General features: G+C 46.9%; 1 protein-coding gene across 1 annotated transcript in view; it reads left to right on the top strand.

The window, feature by feature from the left end:
* The first annotated feature begins 7,317 nt into the window (after positions 1-7,317).
* LOC129860027 (high-affinity choline transporter 1-like) overlaps positions 7,318-18,969 on the top strand; it is a 40,046-nt gene continuing 28,394 nt past the window's right edge. Inside the window, exons 1-5 of the mRNA XM_055930354.1 lie at positions 7,318-8,086; positions 8,692-8,943; positions 9,404-9,517; positions 10,954-11,109; positions 11,517-11,665. Of these exons, the coding sequence (XP_055786329.1) occupies positions 8,757-8,943; positions 9,404-9,517; positions 10,954-11,109; positions 11,517-11,665 (606 nt within the window). The 5' untranslated portion in view covers positions 7,318-8,086; positions 8,692-8,756. The remainder of the gene's footprint in view (positions 8,087-8,691; positions 8,944-9,403; positions 9,518-10,953; positions 11,110-11,516; positions 11,666-18,969) is intronic.

Raw genomic sequence — 18,969 nt, 5'->3', positions numbered from 1 at the left:
TCTCTCTCTCTCTCTCTCTCTCTCTCTCTCTCTCGTGTGCCTCTCTCTCTCTCTCTCTCCTCTCTCTCTCTCTCTCTCTCTCTCTCTCTCTTGTGCCTCTCCCTCTCTCTCTCTCTCTCTCTTGTGCCTCTCTCTCTCTCTCTCTCTCTCTCTCTCTCTCTCTCTCTCTCTCGTGTGCCTCTCCCTCTCTCTGTCGCTCTCTCTCTCTCTCTCTCTCTCTTGTGCCTCTCTCTCTCTCTCTCTCTCTCTCTCTCTCTCTCTCTTGTGCCTCACCCTCTCTCTCTCTCTCTCTCTTGTGCCTCTCCCTCTCTCTCTCTCTCTCTCTCTCTCGTGTGCCTCTCCCTCTCCCTGTCTCTCTCTCTTGTGCCTCTCCCTCTCTCTCTCTCTCTCTCTCTCTCTCTCTCTCTCTCTCTCTCTCGTGTGCCTCTCTATCTCTGTCTCCCTCTCTCTGTCGCTCTCTCTTGTGCCTCTCCCTCTCTCTCTCTCTCTCTCTTGTGCCTCTCCCTCTCTCTCTCTCTCTCTCTCTCTCTCTCTCTCTCTCTCTCTCTCTCTCTCTCTCGTGTGCCTCTCCCTCTCTCTCTCTCTCTCTCGTGTGCCTCTCCCTCTCCCTGTCTCTCTCTCTTGTGCCTCTCCCTCTCTCTCTCTCTCTCTCTCTCTCTCTCTCTCTCTCGTGTGCCTCTCCCTCTCCCTGTCTCTCTCTCTTGTGCCTCTCCCTCTCTCTCTCTCTCTCTCTCTCTCTCTCTCTCTCTCTCTCTCTCTCGTGTGCCTCTCTCTCTCTCTCTCTCTCTCTCTCTCTCTTCTCTCTCTCTCTCTCTCTCTCTCTCTCTCTCTCTCTCTCTCTCTCTCTCTCTCTCTCTCTCTCTCTCTCTCTCTCTCTCTCTCTCTCTCTCTCTCTCTCTCTCTCTCTCTCTCTCTCTCTCTCTCTCTCTCTCTCTCTCTCTCTCGTGTGCCTCTCTATCTCTGTCTCTCCCTCTCTTTTACCTCTCTCTATCTCTATCTCTCTCTCTCCCTCTCTCACACAAAGCATAGACAGGTATAGCTGGGTGAGTGGGGGCACCACCGTGGACCTCAGGCAGACATGCTGGAGCAGGGGACTGGGACTGGGGGGGCACCAACAGACATGCTGGAGCAGGAGACTGGGACTGGGACTGGGGGAGCACCAACAGACATGCTGGAGCAGGAGACTGGGACTGGGGGGGGGGGCACCAACAGACATGCTGGAGCAGGGGACTGGGACTGGGGGGGGGGGGGGCACCAACAGACATGCTGGAGCAGGGGACTGGGACTGGGGGGGGGGGGGGCACCAACAGACATGCTGGAGCAGGGGACTGGGACTGGGGGGAGCACCAACAGACATGCTGGAGCAGGGGACTGGGACTGGGGGGGGCACCAACAGACATGCTGGAGCAGGGGACTGGGACTGGGGGGGGGGGGGGGGTACCAACAGACATGCTGGAGCAGGGGACTGGGACTGGGGGGGCACCAACAGACATGCTGGAGCAGGGGACTGGGACTGGGGGGAGCACCAACAGACATGCTGGAGCAGGGGACTGGGACTGGGGGGGGCACCAACAGACATGCTGGAGCAGGGGACTGGGACTGGGGGGGGGGGGGGACCAACAGACATGCTGGAGCAGGGAACTGGGACTGGGGGGGGGGGGCACCAACAGACATGCTGGAGCAGGTGACTGGGACTGGGGGGGGCACCAACAGACATGCTGGAGCAGGTGACTGGGACTGGGGGGGCACCAACAGACATGCTGGAGCAGGGGACTGGGACTGGGGGGGCACCAACAGACATGCTGGAGCAGGGGACTGGGACTGGGGGGAGCACCAACAGACATGCTGGAGCAGGGGACTGGGACTGGGGGGGGCACCAACAGACATGCTGGAGCAGGGGACTGGGACTGGGGGGAGCACCAACAGACATGCTGGAGCAGGGGACTGGGACTGGGGGGGGCACCAACAGACATGCTGGAGCAGGGGACTGGGACTGGGGGGGGCACCAACAGACATGCTGGAGCAGGGGACTGGGACTGGGGGGGCACCAACAGACATGCTGGAGCAGGGGACTGGGACTGGGGGGGGCACCAACAGACATGCTGGAGCAGGGGACTGGGACTGGGGGGGGCACCAACAGACATGCTGGAGCAGGGGACTGGGACTGGGGGAGCACGAGCCGTCTACCTGGGTGATGCTGCCTTCCACACTGATGCCAAGAAGGTTTGGGATGTGAAGAAGCTGTCACCTCCATGCATGGGATACAGTTACATTATGTGTGTAGTACTGTACAAAATCTCTTTTGTCATTTTAATAAGCATTAAAAAAAAGCTCAGAAAAGCTCAAAGACAAACTTGATGGACGAGATGGGATAAAATACTGTGTTCATATCAGAAAAGCTCAAAGACAAACTGGATGGACGAGATGGGATAAAATACTGTGGATGCAGGAAAAACTATTTCGGCGAGTCTGTTGGATCTAAACGATGTTTCTTAACTGTGGAAACAGAACTTCTGTATGGTTCTGCTGCAGTTCTTCTGTCGTAATTGGCTGTCTGTCAGGTTTGGTCAAAACGCTAAATTAGGCGTCTCACATCATACCAGGACAAGATAGTAGCAATTAAATTGCCTCGCAGCTCAGTCAAAACAGACGGGAGAAATGGCGAATCTTTTTCAATAAATATTAATTTCTTTCTGAAACGAAGGCCTCTTTTTTCTCTATTTAAAGTGGTTAAATTGTTGTTTTGATTTATTCAGAGAACAACCACACGTCCAAATCCGTCAATAAGGGTTTGAACTCCGTCAGTTACCGTTAGACCAGACCTGCCTGTTCACAGAGAGGCAACTCTACACTTTCGGGTTAGAATGGGTATCAATTGCGGCAGGTAGCCTAGTGGTTAGAGTGTAGAGGTGGCAGGTAGCCTAGTGGTTAGAGTGGAGAGGTGGCAGGTAGTCTAGTGGTTAGAGTGGAGAGGTGGCAGGTAGCCTAGTGGTTAGAGTGTAGAGGTGGCAGGTAGCCTAGTGGTTAGAGTGGAGAGGTGGCAGGTAGTCTAGTGGTTAGAGTGTAGAGGTGGCAGGTAGCCTAGTGGTTAGAGTGGAGAGGTGGCAGGTAGTCTAGTGGTTAGAGTGTAGAGGCGGCAGGTAGTCTAGTGGTTAGAGTGTAGAGGTGGCAGGTAGCCTAGGGGTTAGAGTGTAGAGGTGGCAGGTAGTCTAGTGGTTAGAGTGTAGAGGAGGCAGGTAGTCTAGTGGTTAGAGTGTAGAGGTGGCAGGTAGTCTAGTGGTTAGAGTGTAGAGGTGGCAGGTAGTCTAGTGGTTAGAGTGGAGGGGTGGCAGGTAGCCTAGTGGTTAGAGTGTAGAGGCGGCAGGTAGCCTAGTGGTTAGAGTGTAGAGGCGGCAGGTAGTCTAGTGGTTAGAGTGTAGAGGCGGCAGGTAGTCTAGTGGTTAGAGTGGAGGGGTGGCAGGTAGCCTAGTGGTTAGAGTGTAGAGGCGGCAGGTAGTCTAGTGGTTAGAGTGTAGAGGCGGCAGGTAGTCTAGTGGTTAGAGTGTAGAGGCGGCAGGTAGTCTAGTGGTTAGAGTGTAGAGGCGGCAGGTAGTCTAGTGGTTAGAGTGGAGGGGTGGCAGGTAGCCTAGTGGTTAGAGTGTAGAGGCGGCAGGTAGCCTAGTGGTTAGAGTGTAGAGGCGGCAGGTAGCCTAGTGGTTAGAGTGTAGAGGTGGTAGGTAGCCTAGTGGTTAGAGTGTAGAGGTGGCAGGTCGCCTAGTGGTTAGAGCGTTGGGGTGGCAGGTAGCCTAGTGGTTAGAGTGTAGAGGTGGCAGGTAGCCTAGTGGTTAGAGTGTAGAGGAGGCAGGTAGTCTAGTGGTTAGAGTGTAGAGGTGGCAGGTAGTCTAGTGGTTAGAGTGTAGAGGTGGCAGGTAGCCTAGTGGTTAGAGTGGAGGGGTGGCAGGTAGCCTAGTGGTTAGAGTGTAGAGGGGGCAGGTAGCCTAGTGGTTAGAGTGTAGAGGCGGCAGGTAGCCTAGTGGTTAGAGTGTAGAGGTGGCAGGTAGTCTAGTGGTTAGAGTGTAGAGGTGGCAGGTAGTCTAGTGGTTAGAGTGTAGAGGTGGCAGGTAGCCTAGTGGTTATAGTGTAGAGGCGGCAGGTAGTCTAGAGGTTAGAGTGTAGAGGTGGCAGGTAGCCTAGTGGTTAGAGTGTAGAGGTGGCAGGTAGTCTAGTGGTTAGAGTGTAGAGGCGGCAGGTAGTCTAGAGGTTAGAGTGTAGAGGTGGCAGGTAGTCTAGTGGTTAGAGTGTAGAGGTGGCAGGTAGTCTAGTGGTTAGAGTGTAGAGGCGGCAGGTAGTCTAGAGGTTAGAGTGTAGAGGTGGCAGGTAGTCTAGTGGTTAGAGTGTAGAGGCGGCAGGTAGTCTAGTGGTTAGAGTGTAGAGGCGGCAGGTAGCCTAGTGGTTAGAGTGTAGAGGCGGTAGGTAGCCTAGTGGTTAGAGTGGAGGGGTGTCAGGTAGCCTAGTGGTTAGAGTGTAGAGGCGGCAGGTAGCCTAGTGGTTAGAGTGTAGAGGCGGTAGGTAGCCTAGTGGTTAGAGTGGAGGGGTGTCAGGTAGCCTAGTGGTTAGAGTGGAGGGGCGGCAGGTAGCCTAGTGGTTAGAGCGTTGGGCCAGTAACCGAAAGGTTGCTGGTTTGAATCCCCGAGCTGAACAAGGTAAAGAAAATCTGTCGTTCTGCCCCCTGAACAAGGCAGTTAACCCACTGTTCCCCTGAACAAGGCAGTTAACCCACTGTTCCCCTGAACAAGGCAGTTAACCCACTGTTCCCCTGAACAAGGCAGTTAGCCCACTGTTCCCCTGAACAAGGCAGTTAACCCACTGTTCCCCTGAACAAGGCAGTTAACCCCACTGTTCCCCTGAACAAGGCAGTTAACCCACTGTTCCCCTGAACAAGGCAGTTAACCCACTGTTCCCCTGAACAAGGCAGTTAACCCACTGTTCCCCTGAACAAGGCAGTTAACCCACTGTTCCCCTGAACAAGGCAGTTAGCCCACTGTTCCCCTGAACAAGGCAGTTAACCCACTGTTCCCCTGAACAAGGCAGTTAACCCCACTGTTCCCCTGAACAAGGCAGTTAACCCACTGTTCCCCTGAACAAGGCAGTTAACCCACTGTTCCCCTGAACAAGGCAGTTAGCCCACTGTTCCCCTGAACAAGGCAGTTAACCCACTGTTCCCCTGAACAAGGCAGTTAACCCACTGTTCCCCTGAACAAGGCAGTTAACCCACTGTTCCCCTGAACAAGGCAGTTAACCCGCCGTTCCCCTGAACAAGGCAGTTAAACCCACTGTTCCCCTGAACAAGGCAGTTAACCCACTGTTCCCCTGAACAAGGCAGTTAACCCGCTGTTCCCCTGAACAAGGCAGTTAACCCACTGTTCCCCTGAACAAGGCATTTAACCCACTGTTCCCCTGAACAAGGCAGTTAGCCCACTGTTCCCCTGAACAAGGCAGTTAACCCACTGTTCCCCTGAACAAGGCAGTTAACCCACTGTTCCCCTGAACAAGGCAGTTAACCCACTGTTCCCCTGAACAAGGCAGTTAACCCGCCGTTCCCCTGAACAAGGCAGTTAACCCACTGTTCCCCTGAACAAGGCAGTTAACCCACTGTTCCCCTGAACAAGGCAGTTAACCCGCCGTTCCCCTGAACAAGGCAGTTAACCCCACTGTTCCCCTGAACAAGGCAGTTAACCCGCTGTTCCCCTGAACAAGGCAGTTAACCCGCTGTTCCCCTGAACAAGGCAGTTAACCCGCTGTTCCCCTGAACAAGGCAGTTAACCCACTGTTCCCCTGAACAAGGCAGTTAACCCACTGTTCCCCTGAACAAGGCAGTTAACCCACCGTTCCCCTGAACAAGGCAGTTAACCCACCGTTCCCCTGAACAAGGCAGTTAACCCACCGTTCCCCTGAACAAGGCAGTTAACCCACTGTTCCCCTGAACAAGGCAGTTAACCCGCCGTTCCCCTGAACAAGGCAGTTAAACCCACTTTTCCCCTGAACAAGGCAGTTAACCCACTGTTCCCCTGAACAAGGCAGTTAACCCGCTGTTCCCCTGAACAAGGCAGTTAACCCACTGTTCCCCTGAACAAGGCAGTTAACCCACTGTTCCCCTGAACAAGGCAGTTAGCCCACTGTTCCCCTGAACAAGGCAGTTAACCCACTGTTCCCCTGAACAAGGCAGTTAACCCACTGTTCCCCTGAACAAGGCAGTTAACCCACTGTTCCCCTGAACAAGGCAGTTAACCCGCCGTTCCCCTGAACAAGGCAGTTAACCCACTGTTCCCCTGAACAAGGCAGTTAACCCGCTGTTCCCCTGAACAAGGCAGTTAACCCACTGTTCCCCTGAACAAGGCAGTTAACCCACTGTTCCCCTGAACAAGGCAGTTAACCCACTGTTCCCCTGAACAAGGCAGTTAACCCACCGTTCCCCTGAACAAGGCAGTTAACCCACCGTTCCCCTGAACAAGGCAGTTAACCCACCGTTCCCCTGAACAAGGCAGTTAACCCACTGTTCCCCTGAACAAGGCAGTTAACCCACTGTTCCCCTGAACAAGGCAGTTAACCCGCCGTTCCCCTGAACAAGGCAGTTAAACCCACTGTTCCCCTGAACAAGGCAGTTAACCCACTGTTCCCCTGAACAAGGCAGTTAACCCGCTGTTCCCCTGAACAAGGCAGTTAACCCACTGTTCCCCTGAACAAGGCAGTTAACCCACTGTTCCCCTGAACAAGGCAGTTAGCCCACTGTTCCCCTGAACAAGGCAGTTAACCCACTGTTCCCCTGAACAAGGCAGTTAACCCACTGTTCCCCTGAACAAGGCAGTTAACCCACTGTTCCCCTGAACAAGGCAGTTAACCCGCCGTTCCCCTGAACAAGGCAGTTAACCCACTGTTCCCCTGAACAAGGCAGTTAACCCACTGTTCCCCTGAACAAGGCAGTTAACCCGCCGTTCCCCTGAACAAGGCAGTTAACCCCACTGTTCCCCTGAACAAGGCAGTTAACCCGCTGTTCCCCTGAACAAGGCAGTTAACCCACTGTTCCCCTGAACAAGGCAGTTAACCCACTGTTCCCCTGAACAAGGCAGTTAACCCACTGTTCCCCTGAACAAGGCAGTTAACCCACTGTTCCCCTGAACAAGGCAGTTAACCCACCGTTCCCCTGAACAAGGCAGTTAACCCACCGTTCCCCTGAACAAGGCAGTTAACCCGCTGTTCCCCTGAACAAGGCAGTTAACCCACCGTTCCCCTGAACAAGGCAGTTAACCCACTGTTCCCCTGAACAAGGCAGTTAACCCACTGTTCCCCGGTAGGCCGTCATTGTAAATAAGAATTTGTTCTTAACTGACTTGCCTAGTCAAATAAATAAAAATTGTAACTGTGATAATTTTACCCAGTTCAGAACCATGGACAGCGACCATTCACCCAATTTCACCGAGTTTATCACGATTTGTTTTCAAATTCTTTGTGGGTCTGTGTAATCTGAGGGAAATATGTGTCTCTAATATGGTCATACATTGGGCAGGAGGTTAGGAAGTGCAGCTCAGTTTCCACCTCATTTTGTGGGCAGTGTTGCACATAGCCTGTCTTCTCTTGAGAGCCAGGTCTGCCTACGGCGGCCTTTCTCAATAGCAAGGCTATGCTCACTGAGTCTGTACATAGTCAAAGCTTTCCTTCATTTTGGGTCAGTCACAGTGGTCTCTCTCTCACTCTCTTTTTGTGTCTCTCTCTTTTTATATCTCTCTCTCTCTCCCTTTCTCTCATTCACTTGCGTACATCACTCATAACGGTAGGAAAAACCCAGTGACGTTTCTCGTGCTCATTATTCTCATCAAAAGGATGTTCACGTTTCTCTCTCTGACGCGCGTGAACACCGGACGTCTGACGCCACCAGCGTCTCTTATAAAAGTCACCGGGAGGGATGATCCCACCGCGAGCTCTTAGTTGATCATTACTTAGTTTTCAAGCAGGGTACCGGAGGATAACGCACTGGGCCAGTGTCTATCTGTACACCCAGCTCGTTGAGAAGCGGCTTTCACTTCAAGTGTCCGGTAAAGAGACATTTCAGGTAACTTGTCTATTTTCTCATTTTTTTGTTTGTTTCTGAAGACATGTTAGGCCACGTAAAGGAATCTCTACATCCTGGTAAAGTAAATCAGTCTATATCATTATAAAAAATGTTTTACCTTTGCTCCAGATACAGCCTATATCATCATTGCCCGAGGGTTGTGTTATTAATAAAAAGGACACATTTAATATTTTTAAATAGATGTTTGTAGTGATATTACAATTCTCCCATCAGAAGATATAGATATTTTATAGAGAGACTAGCCCAAGGTGTTAGTTTAACGCCTCTTTTATAGAGAGACTAGCCCAAGGTGTTAGTTTAAACGCCTCAACAGCTCCACGGGCTACATAAGGGTTGTGCGTAATGGGCTTTTTACGCACATACATAGAGACTGTGGAAACTAGTCGGGGATTTAAAAAATGAAGACTATTGTCTTATTTCTGATGTTATAAAATGGTAACATAATAAATCTAACGAAATGGCCTAACAAAAGATAATTACAAGTATAATGTTTTATCTTTAATTTGGTATTTTAGTCCATCCATCCATCCCTTCAGTGCCACTCAATTCAATGTCCACATTCGCTCCGCACCCCATCCACGCAGGTCTCAATGTCATCCGGTTCCTATAGCGAAGACACACGGCTCAGCTCGAGCTAAAACAAGACAAGATGACCGGTATCCACCTGGAGGGACTGGCGGCGATCGCCCTGTTCTACGTTCTGATCCTGGCGGTGGGGATCTGGGCAGCGTGGAAGAACAAGCACGCCGGGGAGGCGGAGGGCACGGACCGCAGTGAAACCATCATGGTCGGTGGCAGAGACATTGGTTTATTTGTTGGTGGTTTTACCATGACCGGTGAGTTTCATCGTGTGAATGATTGAAATAGACCAGTCGATTTTCTATTATTTGTAAGTTGATTTCTAAATAAAGGTGATTCTGATTCTAGACGTTTACTAACAGAATGTTGTAGGACCGTACCCCCTTTTTAAATGTTTTACTTGATTGATATAAAAGCGGTTGTAAAACAATATATAGGCTACTTCTGCTCGATGGTTAGGGGAAATGCTTTAACTAAAGACACTAACATGTTGAATTGCAACATTGAACAGCTTTAGAGTTTACAGATAAAAAAATAAAAATAAATAACATTATTCCGTGAAGAAACTCATAATTGGTCCAAGCGTCCATTTTCAAGCACAATTCTAATACGCGTAAATGTTGTAACCTTTTTGTCGTTTGCTTTTACGCGCATCACGTTATCATGATTTTACTCTCTGAATTACTGAACATTTACATTTAGTTGTTGTCATTGCAGCGACCTGGGTTGGTGGGGGATACATTAACGGAACAGCGGAGTACGTCTATCTTCCGGGGTATGGCTTGGCTTGGGCACAAGCGCCTTTTGGATATGCGCTAAGTCTAGTCGTAGGTGAGTCATCTCATTAATAAACAGTGCGTTCGGGAAAGTATTCAGACCCCTTTGAATTTTTCCACATTCTGTTACCTCACAGCCTTATTCTAAAATGGATTACATTGTCAGGGCTCTGGCTGGGCAACTCAAGGACATTGAGACTTGTCCCGAAGCCACTCCTGCCTTGTCTTGGCTGTGTGCTTAAGGTCATTGTCCTGTTGGAAGGTGAATGTTCGCCCCAGACTGAGGTCCTGAGCGCTCTGGAGCAGGTTTTCATCAAGGATATCTCTGTACTTTGCTCCGTTCACCTTTACCTCGATCCTGACTAGTCTTCCAGTCCCTGATGCTGAAAAACATCCCCACAGCATGATGCTGCCAACACCATGATTCACCGTAGGGATGGTGCCAGGTTTCCTCCAGACGTGACGCTTGGCATTCAGGACAAAGAGTTTAATCTTGGTTTCATCAGACCAGAGAATCTTGTTTCTCATGGTCTGAGAATCCTTTAGGTGCCTTTTGGCAACCTCTAATCGGACTGTCAGGTGACTTTTACTGAGGAGTGGCTTCTGTCTGGCCACTCTACCATAAAGGCCTGATTGGTTGAGTGCTGCAGAGATGGTTGTCCTTCTGGAAGGTTCTCCCATCTCCACAGAGGAATTCTGGAGCTCTGTCAGAGTGACCATCGGGTTCTTGGTCACCTCCCTGACCAAGGCCCTTCTCCCCTGATTGTTCAGTTTGGCCGGGCGGCCAGCTCTAGGAAGAGTCTTGGTGGTTCCAAACTTCATCCATTTCAGAATGATGGAGGCCACTGTGTTCTTGGGGACCTTCAATGCTGCAGAAATGTTTTGGTATCCTTCCCCAGATCTGTACCTCAACACAATCCTGTCTCAGAGCTCTACGGACAATTCCTTCGACCTCATGGCTTGGTTTTTGCTCTGACATGCACTGTGGGACCTTATATAGACAGGTGTGTGCCTTTTCAAATCATGTCCAATCAATTGAATTTACCACAAGTGGACTCCAAGTTGTAGAAACATCTAAAGGATGATCAATGGTAACAGGATGCACCTGAGCTCAATTTCAAGTCTCATAACAAAGGGTCTGAATACTTATGTAAATAAGGTATTTCTGTTTTTTATTTGTAATAAATTTGCAAACATTTCTAAAAATCTGTTTTCACTTTGTCATTATGGGTTATTGTGTGTAGATTGAAGAGGGGAATTTTTTGGGGAATCCATTTTTAGAATCAGGCTGTAACGTAACCAAATGTGGATAAAGTTAGGGGGGTCTGAATACTTCCAGAATGCCACTGTACAATAGACTACAGTTTGGAATATATAAATCAACAATGTAGACTTGTGAAATAATCCAGATATATTTGACATTCTTCTGAAAATCCCCCCCCCCAATATTCTGTGCGTTTAAAACCTGCCCAACGTGCTTGTCGTGTGCAGGAGGTCTGTTCTTCGCCAAGCCCATGCGTTCCAGAGGTTATGTCACCATGCTGGACCCTTTCCAGCAGAAGTATGGCAAGAGGATGGGCGGTCTGCTCTTCATACCTGCTCTAATGGGAGAGATCTTCTGGTCTGCGGCCATTTTATCTGCTCTGGGCAAGTCATTACGAATGATATTACGGCACGGTGTGATATCTCTGTCTGTGTTGTTACTATCTCTGATCAGGTCCCTGTTTGTCTGTTCCTCTAGGAGCCACGCTCCTCTAGGAGCAACATCAAGATGTCTGTGGTGATCTCTGCCTGTATTGTTACTATCTCTGACCAGGTCCTTGTCTGTCTGTTCCTCTAGGAGCCACGCTGAGTGTGATCATAGATATAAACATCAAGATGTCTGTGGTGATCTCTGCCTGTATTGTTACTATCTCTGACCAGGTCCTTGTCTGTCTGTTCCTCTAGGAGCCACACTGAGTGTGATCATAGATATAAACATCAAGATGTCTGTGGTGATCTCTGCCTGTATTGTTACTATCTCTGATCAGGTCCTTGTCTGTCTGTTCCTCTAGGAGCCACGCTGAGTGTGATCATAGATATAAACATCAAGATGTCTGTGGTGATCTCTGCCTGTATCGCCATCTTCTACACGTTAGTCGGAGGTCTATATTCTGTGGCCTACACCGACGTGGTGCAACTCTTCTGTATCTTCCTGGGACTGGTGAGACACTCGGCCCGTACCAAATACTTATTTCAGCTGGACTTAATTTTGCTTGGGAGTTTGTACTTTGGGGACCATTCCGTTGGGTTCCATTGTAGCTGAAACATTTGAATTTGAGAAGGAATAGGCACAACTCTAACTATTAAAAACATGATTCTATATTTCTATATTTCTACAACTATTTAAAACATGATTCTATATTTATACAACTATTTAAAACATGATTCTATATTTCTACAACTATTTAAAACATGATTCTATATTTCTACAACTATTTAAAACATGATTCTATATTTCTACAACTATTTAAAACATGATTCTATATTTATACAACTATTAAAAACATGATTCTATATTTCTACAACTATTAAAAACATGATTCTATATTTCTATATTTCTACAACTATTTAAAACATGATTCTATATTTCTACAACTATTTAAAACATGATTCTATATTTCTATATTTCTACAACTATTAAAAACATGATTCTATATTTTTACAACTATTAAAAACATGATTCTATATTTCTACAACTATCTAAAACAGGATTCTATATTTATATATTTCTACAACTATCTAAAACAGGATTCTATATTTCTACAACTATTTAAAACATGATTCTATATTTCTACAACTATTTAAAACATGATTCTATATTTCTACAACTATTTAAAACATGATTCTATATTTCTACAACTATTTAAAACATGATTCTATATTTCTACAACTATTTAAAACATGATTCTATATTTCTACAACTATTTAAAACATGATTCTATATTTCTACAACTATTTAAAACATGATTCTATATTTCTACAACTATTTAAAACATGATTCTATATTTCTACAACTATTTAAAACATGATTCTATATTTCTACAACTATTTAAAACATGATTCTATATTTCTACAACTATTTAAAACATGATTCTATATTTCTACAACTATTAAAAACATGATTCTATATTTCTATATTTCTACAACTATTTAAAACATGATTCTATATTTATACAACTATTAAAAACATGATTCTATATTTCTACAACTATTTAAAACATGATTCTATATTTATACAACTATTAAAAACATGATTCTATATTTCTACAACTATTAAAAACATGATTCTATATTTCTACAACTATTTAAAACATGATTCTATATTTCTACAACTATTTAAAACATGATTCTATATTTCTACAACTATTAAAAACATGATTCTATATTTCTATATTTCTACAACTATTTAAAACATGATTCTATATTTATACAACTATTAAAAACATGATTCTATATTTCTACAACTATTTAAAACATGATTCTATATTTCTACAACTATTAAAAACATGATTCTATATTTCTACAACTATTAAAAACATGATTCTATATTTCTATATTTCTACAACTATTTAAAACATGATTCTATATTTCTACAACTATTTAAAACATGATTCTATATTTATACAACTATTTAAAACATGATTCTATATTTCTACAACTATTAAAAACATGATTCTATATTTCTACAACTATTAAAAACATGATTCTATATTTCTACAACTATTTAAAACATGATTCTATATTTCTACAACTATTTAAAACATGATTCTATATTTCTACAACTATTTAAAACATGATTCTATATTTCTACAACTATTTAAAACATGATTCTATATTTCTACAACTATTAAAAACATGATTCTATATTTCTACAACTATTAAAAACATGATTCTATATTTCTATATTTCTACAACTATTTAAAACATGATTCTATATTTCTACAACTATTTAAAACATGATTCTATATTTCTATATTTCTACAACTATTTAAAACATGATTCTATATTTATACAACTATTTAAAACATGATTCTATATTTATACAACTATTTAAAACAGGATTCTATATTGATATATTTATACAACTGTTTAAAACATGATTCTATATTTCTACAACTATTTAAAACATGATCTATATTTATATATTTCTACAACTATTTAAAACATGATTCTATATTTCTATATTTCTACAACTATTTAAAACATGATTCTATATTTCTACAACTATTTAAAACATGATTCTATATTTCTACAACTATTTAAAACATGATTGTCACGATCGTGTGGCGGATTGATGGACCAAAACGCAGCTTTTGGAAAGTAAGCCATCTTCTTTTATTTTTAAAGATGACGAAAAATAAACATGACACGAAACACTTTAACAAAACGAACAAAAACAACAAACGACCGTGAAGCTAAATAACGTTGTGCACTTACACACACAGGCTACAAACGTTCTGACATAGACAATTACTCACAACCAATGAGAGCCTATGGCTACCCTAAATAAGGCTCCCAATCAGAGACAACCGAAATCAGCTGTCTCTAATTGGGAACTCATTCAGGTAACCATAGACTCTCCTAGACAACTAAACATACATAGACAACGCTAGACACCTGAACTCAACACAAACCCATATACTACACCCAATAACCCCTTTACCATAGAAACACCTAAAACCAACAAAACACAAACATTCCCCATGTTACACCCTGACCTAACTAAAATAATAAAGAAAACAAAGAATACTAAGGCCAGGGCGTGACATAACCCCCCCCTTAAGGTGCGAACTCCGGGCGCACCATTACACAGTCTAGGGGAGGGTCTGGGTGGGCTTCCATCCATGGTGGCGGCTCCGGCTCTGGTCGTGGTCCCCACGTCACCACAGTCCCTAACCGCCTCCTTCGCTTCCTCCAAATGACCCCCCTCCACACTAACCACACTGCATTAAGGGGCAGTTCCGGACTAAGGGGCAGCTCCGGACTAAGGGCCAGTACCAGGGTCAGGGGCAGTACCAGGGTCAGGGGCAGTACCAGGGTCAGGGGCAGTACCAGGGTAAGGGGCAGCTCCGGACTGAGGAATGGCAGCTCCGGACTGAGGAATGGCAGCTCCGGACTGAGGAATGGCAGCTCCGGACTGAGGAATGGCAGCTCCGGACTGAGGAATGGCAGCTCCGGACTGAGGAATGGCAGCTCCGGACTGAGGAATGGCAGCTCCGGACTGAGGAATGGCAGCTCCGGACTGAGGAATGGCAGCTCCGGACTGAAGAATGGCAGCTCCGGACTGAGGAATGGCAGCTCCGGACTGAGGAATGGCAGCTCCGGACTGAGGAATGGCAGCTCCGGACTGAGGAATGGCAGCTCCGGACTGAGGAATGGCAGCTCCGGACTGAGGGACTGCAGCTCCGGACTGAGGGACGGCCCCTGGCTGGCTGACGGATCTGGCTGCTCATGGCTGGCTGACGGATCTGGCTGCTCATGGCTGGCTGACGGATCTGGCTGCTCATGGCTGGCTGACGGATCTGGCTGCTCATGGCTGGCTGACGGATCTGGCTGCTCATGGCTGGCTGACGGATCTGGCTGCTCATGGCTGGCTGACGGATCTGGCTGCTCATGGCTGGCTGACGGATCTGGCTGCTCATGGCTGGCTGACGGATCTGGCTGCTCATGGCTGGCTGACGGATCTGGCTGCTCATGGCTGGCTGACGGATCTGGCTGCTCATGGCTGGCTGACGGATCTGGCTGCTCATGGCTGGCTGACGGATCTGGCTGCTCATGGCTGGCTGACGGATCTGGCTGCTCATGGCTGGCTGACGGATCTGGCTGCTCATGGCTGGCTGACGGATCTGGCTGCTCATGGCTGGCTGACGGATCTGGCTGCTCATGGCTGGCTGACGGATCTGGCTGGCGGCTCTGGCTGCTCATGGCTGGCTGGCGGCTCTGGCAGATCCTGTCTGGTTGGCGGCTCTGGCAGATCCTGTCTGGTTGGCGGCTCTGGCAGATCCTGTCTGGTTGGCGGCTCTGGCAGATCCTGTCTGGTTGGCGGCTCTGGCAGATCCTGTCTGGTTGGCGGCTCTGGCAGATCCTGTCTGGTTGGCGGCTCTGGCAGATCCTGTCTGGTTGGCGGCTCTGGCAGATCCTGTCTGGTTGGCGGCTCTGGCAGATCCTGTCTGGTTGGCGGCTCTGGCAGATCCTGTCTGGTTGGCGGCTCTGGCAGATCCTGTCTGACGGACGGCTCTAGCGGCTCCTGTCTGGCTGGCGGCTCTAGCGGCTCCTGTCTGGCTGGCGGCTCAGTGGGCTCATGGCAGACGGGCGGCTTTGCAGGCTCATGGCAGACGGGCGGCTTTGCAGGCTCATGGCAGACGGATGGCTCAGATGGCGCTGGGGAGACGGATGGCTCAGATGGCGCTGGGGAGACGGATGGCTCAGATGGCGCTGGGGAGACGGGCAGTTCAGTCATCGCTGTGCAGACGGCAGACTCCTGCCGGCTGAGGCGCACTGTAGGCCTGGTGCGTCGTGCCGGGACTGGTGGCACCGGGCTGGGGACACGCATCTCAGGGCTAGTGCGGGGAGCAGCAACAGGACGCACAGGACTCTGGGGACACACAGGAGGCTTGGTGCGTGGTTTAGACACTGGTGGTAAAGGGCTGGAGACACGCACCATATAGCTAGTGCGTGGAGGAGGCACTGGTGGTACTGGGTTGGGGCGGGGAGGTGGCGCCGGAAATACCGGACCGTGCAGGCGTACTGGCTCCCTTGAACGCCAAGCCTGCCCAACCTTACCTGGTTGTATGCTCCCCGTCGCCTGACCAGTGCGGAGAGGTGGAATAACCCGCACCGGCCTATGTAGGCGAACCGGGGACACCATGCGTAAGGCTGGTGCCATGTACGCCGGCCCGAGGAGACGCACTGGTGACCAGATGCGTTGGGCCGGCTTCATGACATACGGCTCAACGCTCAGTCTAGCCCGGCCGATACGTGGAGCTGAAATGTACCGAACCGGGCTATGCACGCGTACAGGAGACACCGTGCGCTCTACTGCGTAACACGGTGTCTGCCCGTACTCTCGCTCTCCACGGTAAGTACAGGGAGTAGGCGCAGGTTTCCTACCTGACTTCGCCACACTCCCTTTAAGGCCCCCCCCAAGAAATTTTTGGGTTGTACTCACGGGTTTCCAGCCTTGTCTCCGTGCTGCCTCCTCATATCGCCTCCTCTCGGCTTTAGCTGCCTCCAGCTCTTCACGAGGAAGGCGATATTCTCCCGGTTGAGCCCACGGCCCCTTACCATCCAGTATCTCCTCCCATGTCCATGAATCCTGTGTAGGTAGGTCCTGTTGCCGCTTTCCATGCCGCTTGGTCCTATAATGGTGAGTAATTCTGTCACGATCGTGTACTGGAGAGACGGACCAAGATGCAGCGGAATAATGATACATCTTCTCTTTTTATTTAAAGAAGATGAACGAACACGACACACTTTAACAAACTATACAAAACAACAAACGACCGTGAAGCTAAATAACGTTGTGCACTTACACACACAGGCTACAAACGTTCTGACATAGACAATTACTCACAACCAATGAGAGCCTATGGCTACCCTAAATAAGGCTCCCAATCAGAGACAACCGAAATCAGCTGTCTCTAATTGGGAACTCATTCAGGTAACCATAGACTCTCCTAGACAACTAAACATACATAGACAACGCTAGACACCTGAACTCAACACAAACCCATATACTACACCCAATAACCCCTTTACCATAGAAACACCCAAAACCAACAAAACACAAACATTCCCCATGTCACAACCTGACCTAACTAAAATAATAAAGAAAACAAAGAATACTAAGGCCAGGGCGTGACAATGATTCTATATTTATACCACTATTTAAAACATGATTCTATATTTCTACAACTATTTAAAACATGATTCTATATTTATACAACTATTTAAAACAGGATTCTATATTTATACCACTATTTAAAACATGATTCTATATTTATACAACTATCTAAAACATGATTCTATATTTCTACAACTATTTAAAACATGATTCTATATTTCTACAACTATTTAAAACATGATTCTATATTTATACCACTATTTAAAACATGATTCTATATTTCTAAAACTATCTAAAACATGATTCTATATTTCTACAACTATTTAAAACATGATTCTATATTTCTACAACTATTTAAAACATGATTCTATATTTATATATTTCTACAACTATTTAAAACATGATTCTATATTTCTACAACTATTTAAAACAGGATTCTATATTTATACAACTATTTAAAACATGATTCTATATTTCTACAACTATTTAAAACATGATTCTATATTTCTACAACTATTTAAAACATGATTCTATATTTATATATTTATACAACTATTTAAAACATGATTCTATATTTATACAACTATTTAAAACATGATTCTGTATTTATACAACTATTTAAAACATGATTCTATATATAACGTGACATTCCAGCTGTAGCAGTGTGTGTTCGACCCGGGTTTATAACGTGACATTCCAGCTGTAGCAGTGTGTGTTTGACCCGGGTTTATAACGTGACATTCCAGCTGTAGCAGTGTGTGTTTGACCCGGGTTTATAACGTGACATTCCAGCTGTAGCAGTGTGTGTTTGACCCGGGTTTATAATGTTTCATTCCAGCTGTAGCAGTGTGTGTTTGACCCGGGTTTATAATGTGACATTCCAGCTTTAGCAGTGTGTGTTTGACCCGGGTTTATAACGTGACATTCCAGCTGTAGCAGTGTGTGTTTGACCCGGGTTTATAACGTGACATTCCAGCTGTAGCAGTGTGTGTTTGACCCGGGTTTATAACGTGACATTCCAGCTGTAGCAGTGTGTGTTTGACCCGGGTTTAAAACGTGACATTCCAGCTGTAGCAGTGTGTGTTTGACCCGGGTTTATAACGTGACATTCCAGCTGTAGTGGTGTGTGTTTGACCCGGGTTTATAACGTGACATTCCAGCTGTAGCAGTGTGTGTTTGACCCGGGTTTAAAACGTGACATTCCTGCTGTAGCAGTGTGTGTTTGACCCGGGTTTATAACGTGACATTCCAGCTGTAGCAGTGTGTGTTTGATCCGGGTTTATAACGTGACATTCCAGCTGTAACAGTGTGTGTTTGACCCGGGTTTATAACGTGACATTCCAGCTGTAACAGTGTGTGTTTGACCCGGGTTTATAACGTGACATTCCAGCTGTAGCGGTGTGTGTTTGACCCGGGTTTATAACATGACATTCCAGCTGTAGCGGTGTGTCTTTGACCCGGGTTTATAACATGACATTCCAGCTGTAGCAGTGTGTGTTTGACCCGGGTTTAAAACGTGACATTCCAGCTGTAGCAGTGTGTGTTTGACCCGGGTTTATAACATGACATTCCAGCTGTAGCGGTGTGTGTTTGACCCGGGTTTATAACATGACATTCCAGCT

This window comes from Salvelinus fontinalis, chromosome 7, assembly GCF_029448725.1.
Source record: "Salvelinus fontinalis isolate EN_2023a chromosome 7, ASM2944872v1, whole genome shotgun sequence".
In the NCBI taxonomy this organism is placed as follows: domain Eukaryota; kingdom Metazoa; phylum Chordata; class Actinopteri; order Salmoniformes; family Salmonidae; genus Salvelinus; species Salvelinus fontinalis.
Note: the sequence above shows the minus strand (reverse complement) of the source record. Positions and strands in the feature narration are given on the sequence as shown.